Below are 8,762 nucleotides of genomic sequence, written 5' to 3'. Positions count from 1 at the left end.
GAGGTCGTCCCACGGTATCTTCTTTCTTCTGGTCTGTTGGGACAGGATTTTTCTGTGTGGCCCTGGCTGTCCTGGAAGTCGCTCCGGACACCAGGCTGGCCTCAAAACTTTCAGAAATCCACCTGCCTCTGCCTCCCAAGTGCTGGGAAAGGCATGTGTTCACCACCGCCCAACAAGTATTTTCATTTCCAAACACCACTAAGAGTTGTTAGGATTATAAGCCCTTTTCCACTGGTAGGCTACTACTGTTAAAAAATAGATTCTGATTCTCTTAAAACAGCCACAAAGAAAAGCCTCAGGAGGCCTCAACAATAAAGTAACTGAGGGTGCAGGACTGGGGCAGGTGCAGGGCTCGGTGGTAGGAGCCTTGCCTAGGTCCAATCTCTGGAAATACACACAGACAGTAAGCTGGTAGAGTGTGTGCCTACACTGGCTAACAATCACTCATAGTGGTGAGTACTTATAATCCCAGAAGAATCAGAAGTTCAACGTTTACATCTAGTGAGTTCAAGGCCAGCCTGGGCTACATGAGACCCTGTCCCTTCCCCACTCCTCATGTAGGTCTATCTTACGCTAGTATCAGGCTTTGTCAAAAGTCAAACTACATTTGACCAGGCATGGTGGTACACACCTATATTCTCAGTACTTGGGAGGTTACAACTTTGAGGCCATCTTGCTCTACACAGCGGGTCTCAGGCCAGCCCTCCAGCTACATACTGAATCTGCTCTCAAAACAAAACAAAACCAATCACCAAACAGTAACAAAGTACTTTTGTGAAAGTTGGACTTTATTATCTTTTAATTATTAAAGGCATCTCCAGAACTCATTTAAATCTGGAATTTTAAATTTAGCAACAGCTAACAACTTCTGTTCAAGCCTGTCAAAGCTCTGGGAAACGAGTGGGGAGCAAGACATGTTTTCATTGTTACAGACTACAGCTAAATAAACTGGCTAACAAGTCTACCCCACTTCTGATGTAGAATACTGGACAATTTTTGACTAAAAACCTTCAAAATAGTTTGGCAGGGCTGGGAAAATGGCTCAACGGGCAAGGTGCTTGCTCTGCAAGCATGAGGAGTGGAGTTTGGATCCCCAGCACCAGAAAAAAGCCAGCAAGGTGGCATGAACCTGTAATCCCAGGGCTGAGGCAAGCAAGATGAATGACAGCGGATCGCTGGCCAGTCAGTATAGTCAATGGCTGAGCTCTGAGTTCAGGGAGAAAGATTGTCACAGGTGTGTATTCACACACAATTCAAGGCTACACAATATAGAGGAACTAAGACTTCTATCCAGTCTTATGTAAGTTGGAACTCTGCCCCTCATACCTCCCATGGATTCAGTTTGGAAATGGTATCCATTATATTCTGATATTTCACTGAAATAAATCAAAGACCGAAGTCCAGCTCATGGTTGCATCCTTTAATGGTGTGAAAAGCTGTCTATCCTCCACTTGTCAATAATGTCATTCCTCCAGAATTCTTGCCCCTTTCACCAGACCCAGCTGTTTACTTTTTCAGACAGTAATACTAAAAAAAACAAAAACAAAAACAAAACCAAAAAACCAAAAAACACACTTCATTATTACACTTGGGATTTTCAAGACAGGAATTTTTTCTATGTAGCTCTGGCTGTCCTGGGACTCACTTTGTAGACCTGGCATCTACCAAGTGATACCAAGGTATGGAGCTCAAGGTATCCACCGGCCTCTGCCTGAGTCAGGATTAAAGGCATTCGCTACCATATTTGGCCTGTCACTGCATTCTGTTTACTCTTCTTGCAAGCTCTGTGGCCAAGTCCCAGGTATGGTGCCCACGTGGACAGGACAGCTTTGGCTGTCACCCGCCAGCGGCTGTATCCCCGACTTTTGAGATGCGGTGTCTCATTGGTCTGCAGGGTGAACGAGCTGGAGATACTCCCATCTGCCTCCCCAACACTGCGATCGCTGACACAGGCCATGTGCCAGTGCGACTTAAAAATTGTGTAATCATTACGTTTACGTGTCCACGCTAGAAAGTCCACGGGGAACAAACTTCCTAGTTCTCTATTAAAGTCATGGATAGCTTTCCCTCTCTTTCAAGTGGAAAGCATTGGCAAAGTGGAGAAGGGAAGTAGTTCAGAGCAGCTAAGAAATGTTAAGGCAGAGGTGGTGGTGCCTATCTGAAATCTGAGCACCTGGGAAATGTGGGCATGAGCTCAAGGCCAGTTTCAGCTACACAGTGAGGTTGAGGCTAGCCAACCTGGGCTACATGGGACCTTTCTTATTAGGGAAAAACAAAACAAAACAAAACAAAACAAAAAAACAAACCAAAAAACAAACCACAAAATCCAGTCCTGTATCCACGGCTATCACTGTCAGCTTGAAGTTACACTAAAAAAGAGAGCACGGACAGCAGTCCAACTCTGTCCTAGGCAGACTTCCCACTTCCCCACAAACTGTTAATCTGGATTAACATTAACGTAAGACATGTTACAGCCTTGAATTTGGTTGTCAATAAACAAACTTTATTAATAATTCCTTATGTAATGAGAAGCTGAAATTCAATGGCTAACTCATGCCAATATACACATTTTGTTGCTTTCAATTATCCACAAGGGTTTTGAACGTTCGAATTCCACCGTTCTTAACAAACTGGTACTCCAGGATGCGTTCCTGATCAAGGGAAACTACTCACGACCAGGCCAATTGAGTTACACAAACTACTAAATGGACTTGTCAGCTGGAGGACTTTAAGTGAGGCTTCCTCTCAACACTTGGAAACAAAAGGAAACTAGCGTTCACAGGCTTGATTTTGAGATTACTGAACTGCAGAGAATGGATGAAGTCAGCTGTAGGCGAACAGCACAGAACTGCTCCTACCCATGCAGTCTTGGGCACGTCAGCACACCTCAAGAATATGCTAGGCAGGAGAGATGGTGAATTACAAACCACGAAAGGGCTGGGTACAACTCAAAACTGAAATAATCGAACATACTTAGAAAATGTAGTACCACTAAGATGACTAAGAAAGACAGACGTTTCCAACAAGCATCTGACTTGGTTTCCCATCCAGGCCCAATGGCCCTGCAACTGTCTGCTGGCCTGGACTAGATGGGCCTGCGTTCTAAACACACACCGCAGTGTCAACACCGCGCACTGAGGAAAGCCAGGGACGCAGACCGCCCTCGGCCAGCGCAGACGCTTCAACCTGCCTGCCTTAAGCCAACAGGACAGAATTTAACTCAGCAAACTGGCAGTTTCCCAGCGTGGGCTTTGCCGACTCTTCCCGTAAAGTATGGTGAGTGGAACCTGCTGCTCCCGAGGGGAAAACTGCTGAATCAAGACAACTACCAAGCCAGAGGTCTTTAGTTACAAAGAGCTTCTAGGTATTTCTCAGAAAACAAAACAAAACAAAACAAAATTCTCAGAAACTTCCGGCCAATGAAGTCCACTTTTGAAGTACTTGTTTGGGAGTAACTTAAGAACCACCGATCCAGGCATGGGTGGAAGCAGAAGAATGGCTATATTTAAAGCCATATAACTTTCTGTTATAGAGCAAGACCAAGTCTCAAAAATTCCAAACCAGAAACGTCCCTCTCTTGGAGATGTTATCTAAACAAACCATCTCCCCAATGCAGGGACCTAAACTATCAACAGATCATGCTCCACCCATGTATATGGTGGAAGTGGCTTACACTTCAGGTTAGCTAAGGAATAAAATCAGAATTTAAATGCTAAGAAACACGCTTTCTTGAAACCTCTTAAAGCAAGGTATTTGGTTAACTAATGAAAACATTTCAAACTGGTTCTTTAAAGTAAATCCTAACTAGTCCTATTTTTAGTTCAAAGGGGACAGATAGGTCCAAAAGTTTAGGAGTTCTGTGTAATTAGTATCTGTTGGTCCAAAGTGCATACTCAGGAGATTCCTGAAGAAAACATTCCATACCATGGAAGACATCTTCAAAGGCTGAATACTCTAATCCCAGCAAAGACTGAGATGCACATTCATGACTTTAACGCGTACCCAGGCCTGGCACCACTGCTACGAGACACGCAGGGCCTTACCCAACAGCAGGCACTGGCACGTTTGTACTGCAGCCTCCGAGAAGGCCTCCACAACAAAACTCCTTTGCTTTGGTTCTGCAAACAGGATGTGTCAGTAACTAAGGCAAATACTGAGGAAGCACACCTTGATTTTGGAAAGTTAGCTGAGAGGTAGACAGGAAGCCTCTGCTTACAATGTGCTTTCGCAGAAAGGTCGCATACCTAGGGAACACCTTAAGAACGAATCACTCTTAAAGGACGACGTAAAGATAGTGCTTTTTAATATTTTCAAGTATTAAAAAACTCATCAAAATGTATCACCTTAACAGTACTTTGCACATGTGAAATTTCACACCTAAGTTTGATACTATTTTGGTTATTTATGGCTACTTACAAGACTCACAAAAGAATGTCCATTTATTGAGTCTTTTTTCTTTGGTAGAGTCTAATGGGACCATGCAGATGAACTATTTTATGCAAACGAGACTGTTCAAGCAAATTCATGGTGATATGAATTGAGAGTTTTCCTTATTGGAAAGAAAACATAAGAAGATTCACGCATTTTTCCCCCATTGTAGTTTTAGCATCTTATTCAGAGGTTGAAGAGTTTGAATAGTTCACACAATCCTGTAAAAATCACAACTGACTGCCTTTTAATAAATAGTCATTGTAAAGAATTACATTTACAGAGTGAAGTGAATACACAGCATTTCAAAGTCAATTCTGGAAGTACTCAGTGTACTGATCCACGGCATATACACTATCTGTTTAACTGTCCGTCATTAGCACCAATAAAGAGTCAACAAAATTACCTTTATTCCCATATCTAAACAAACAAACAAAAAACAAAAAGAAACAAAAAATAACACATTTCTGAAAATCCTTAGTGAAGCTTAACTATAGTCCCAGACCTTAAATATTCACATTGTTTTCTATGTCATACTGCAAGTAAGTTCACTACTTCTCTGGATATTCTTTACAAAAGCTGATTAAAATTCCTGGCATCACTCCCAATGATACAGTAGCACAACCACCCCATGTCAGTTCACATGATGCTCTGTCGAGGCTTCACATCTAAATCACCAAGAACAAAACCCTTCCCTCCCTCACCTTGTACTCTGTTTAAATTCTATGCTAGTCCTTGGATATGTACCACGGTAAAACTGTAACTGCTTCAGAATCATCATGTTTATGATACATTGTATTCCACACAGCAACAAAAAAATCACATGGTAACAAAGATTACTGATGCAAGATAAGACCAGAGTGAGGACTGGCCTGTTAGGCTGAGTACCCACAAAGAGACTCCTGACATCCCAGGTTCAAATAACATTGACAAAATAATCAACAATTTTCTTTAAAACAAAACAAAACAAAACAAAACAAATAGCTACTGGCAAATCAGGTAATCGCTAAATAAAAGTAGAGTACAAGGCTCAACTCTAATATTTACACCAACAACATACTTGAATAAAGTTACAATTGTGCACAGATCAGTGGCTTTGTAACAAACAGTTCATATACAGGGGAAAACTTGTGATTCAATCAATACAAGCTGAATCCGACCCATCTTAAAGAGACTCAACAGCTAAGACTTACCACAGAAATAAATTCAAGATTAGGCAACAGACAAGAGCCATTACTATTGGTGCTTACACCAAAATTTAGACAAATTAAGTCTATCCCCTGACCAGGCGTCAGGTGACAGTGCAAGCTTTACTTCAACGAGAACCCACTAAGACGTGCAAACCAATGTTAAACCTCCAGCAGTGGCTTGCCCGAGGCTGGCCTTTTTCCTGACATTTTCCTGATAATGACCATAAGCTATAAATACAGGTACAATGTACAGTCAGCAATCTTTTCTTTTTATTTATTGTTAGAATATAAAAGAATCAAGACAGCATAGGTTTAATTTCATTTTTATAAGGAAGACTGCATTTACCTGAAAAAGAAATATGGTCTCTCTCACACACCCCTCTCTCTCTCCATGGGAAGAGTAGATTCAAGACTATGGTATCACTGCAAATACTAAAGGAAAAGTGATCCCTGTTCGCTGTTAGAATCTGTAGTGTCAAAGTTCTTGAATGAATGGACTAATTCTTCACTGGGAGCTCCTGTGAGTTAAGTCACAGTCATTCTCAGATCCAGTATTAACTGCTCTTCTACAGCACTGCAACAAGCCAACAAACATTTAAATGCACTTCACATCAAGAGTATGTAAACTTTATTATTTTTTTCCTCTTCAGCCTTCAGAAATCAGGGGCTGACTCTGCAGCCGGTCTGGTGGGACCCTCTGAGGCAAACTGAGCGCTTCCCAGTGTTAAGGACCACCCGTGGACGGCATCCCGTCTAGTAGTGAAGTGTCCCCTCAGCGGCTTCCAGTAAGGCCTAGAGTTAAGGTTAACATAAAAAAGTGCCACTTGTGTTTTAATTAGTGATGGAGTCTGATGAAAGAAAATAAAGTTATTCTGTATATTGTTATACTTACAAGCAGCTCCAATCCTGAGTATTTATGGTAATAGCTAAACATACAAAAATGTATGTACATTTTTCTCCACTTTCTTGTAAACAGTTGTCAGCATACTGTTTTATCCCTTTATCACTGAGACATGCAAACCATACATACAAGTATAAATACACAAAAGAAAACAACCGACACTCATTCAAAGCCAAGCGACAACAAAAACAGCTACAAGTATTCAAATCATAAATAACAAAAGCTTGAGGCAGCTTAGGTTCCTAGCAGCAGCCAGCCATTCACCCTAATGTTCTCAGCTGCATCTTCCATGCGTTCACAGTCCTGGGAACACTATGTGTGTGGAGATAGACTTGTTACTGTCATCTCTTCTTTCAGAATGAAGAACAAAGCAGCACTTACAAAGACGGAAGCAGCGGCACCACTGCTGGGCCAGGAGGGAGCTTTCTATTCCAACCATTTTTCAATTAAAAAGGAAAGGAAAAGTTGACCTAAACAAATGATTACATATTCATTCCTTGGGCACTTAGCAGCGAGTCCAGCATGTCGAATGTGTCTTTGTAGTCCATATGCTGGCTGCTTGTACTGTACTCGTGATTGGCCTCAGGACCGTGGGGCTCCACTGGTTTCTTGTCCAGTTTCACGAGGGTGCTGAGATGTCCGTAGCCCACCTGGTATGTGACAGGGGGAGGAGGAGGTAAGGGATGGTTAAAAACAGAGCTGTGAGAGGATAGATACTGCTTAACAGAGGAAGAACTAGATGAACTACCTGAACTTTTGGAACTTTTGCTCATTTTGGAGTGGTGGTTGTGGGAGGCATCGTTGATATGCAGCTTCTTCCTTGCACTGGAGGCAGAGGAGATGCCTTCAGGGACCAGGCCCACAGGACTCCTCAGCACAGTGGGTGGCATTCCATCGGCAGCATGCTTACTGACTCCGCTGTGCATGTGCAAATGCTTGTGGCTGCTGTGGTGACGGTTGGCGGGGTGTTCTTTGTGCTTCTCCTTGTGGTCTCTGCTGATATGTGGGCTTGAGTGCTTGCTTTTCCCACTGCCTTCATCAGAAGAGCTGTGTCTTTCAGAGGACGACACTTTGATCTTCATCTTCAGCTCCTCCTTACTGGGACCTTTATCAGGGGGTGGGATTGGAATCCGTAGCTTCAGTGATCCACTCCTCTCCTTTTTCTCTGCCGTGTGCTTCTCCGGTTTGTCAGAGTTGGCCAGGGGAAGTTTCATTTTAATGGGAGAAGTAACAGAACTGCCTGCAACTGCTTGAGCCGGCCCATGTTTGTGCTGCTGCTCTGCATGGGCAGTTAGATAATGATCCCTTGTGTCCAGGTCAAGGGTTTCTAGCTTCCGCTTTTCTCTGTACTTATCCAAAGACATTTTCTGAGGAACCACTCCAGGAGTAACAGGTACGGGCCCATGGTGCTTACTGCTTCCAGCTTTGTGAGTATATTCTTGCTTAGCTGATGAGTGATCAGCAGCTTTGTCCGGCCTGTGATGTAATCCTGAATGCAGTGTCACTGAAGGTCCCTGCTGGAAGCTTATGTATTGGCTCCCAGAGAGAGTGGCCTCCTGCTTCTGCGTGTACACTGGGTCTGTCCTGGCCGAGTCTGGATGTGGAGGCCATTCTTGGTGTGAAGACAAACTGTACGAGGTACTGGGCACTCCTCCTGCTAGCACTGACAAATTATCAGGCGCACGGCTATCTTGAACAGAAGTATTTCCTGAATTTAGAGGTACTGGAGCAGGGAACGTTGATGTTGACGGCTTCTGAAAACTTGGATTGGCAGGTACACCAGTGACACTATCTACTAAAATGGAATTCTGCACCAAAGATGAACCAAGCAGTGGTGTCTCTGATACTTGTCCATCTACTTTTGGTTTCTTAGCCATAGCCTAGTTAAAAGAGAAACAGAAGAAACAATGACAGTGAAGGGACCTAATACACATTTCTTTGCTTGTAAAAATCTATAGAAGTACATGGAAACAAACCCACTGAAACCCAAAGTTCTACGGCAATAAAAGAATGCAACAGAAGGCTCTAAGGTTTGAGATTTAGATTCAATTATATCCTAACCCAGGACTTGAGACAGAGTTACCTGTGTAGGCTTAGCCTCACTTAGAAATCCCTTTGAAAGAGAATTTCTTCATTATGATTGAAAATTGGACACAGGAGCTGAGTCTATGTGTGGTACAATGTAAAATACAGTATTTAATGCAAAGTACAGTATTTAGCAATTCACTCTCAAACCGTTTCCT

General features: G+C 42.8%; 1 protein-coding gene across 5 annotated transcripts in view; it reads right to left on the bottom strand.

Moving 5' to 3' along the window:
* Positions 1–2,481: 2,481 nt before the first annotated feature.
* Positions 2,482–8,762, bottom strand: part of Ccnt2 (cyclin T2) — a 34,739-nt gene continuing 28,458 nt past the window's right edge. For 4 of the 5 annotated variants that reach the window (XM_055602067.1, XM_055602084.1, XM_055602105.1 and 1 more), the window contains one exon: positions 2,482–8,399. In XM_055602067.1, coding sequence (XP_055458042.1) covers positions 7,002–8,399 — 1,398 coding nt within the window. In that variant the 3' untranslated portion in view covers positions 2,482–7,001. The remainder of the gene's footprint in view (positions 8,400–8,762) is intronic. The other variant, XM_055602075.1, reaches the window with a different exon arrangement.

Source organism: Psammomys obesus, unplaced genomic scaffold (assembly GCF_907164565.1).
Source record: "Psammomys obesus unplaced genomic scaffold, mPsaObe1.curated_primary_1811, whole genome shotgun sequence".
Taxonomy (NCBI): Eukaryota; Metazoa; Chordata; class Mammalia; order Rodentia; family Muridae; genus Psammomys; species Psammomys obesus.
The sequence above is the reverse complement of the archived record's forward strand: the minus strand, read 5'-3'. Positions and strand labels throughout refer to the sequence as shown.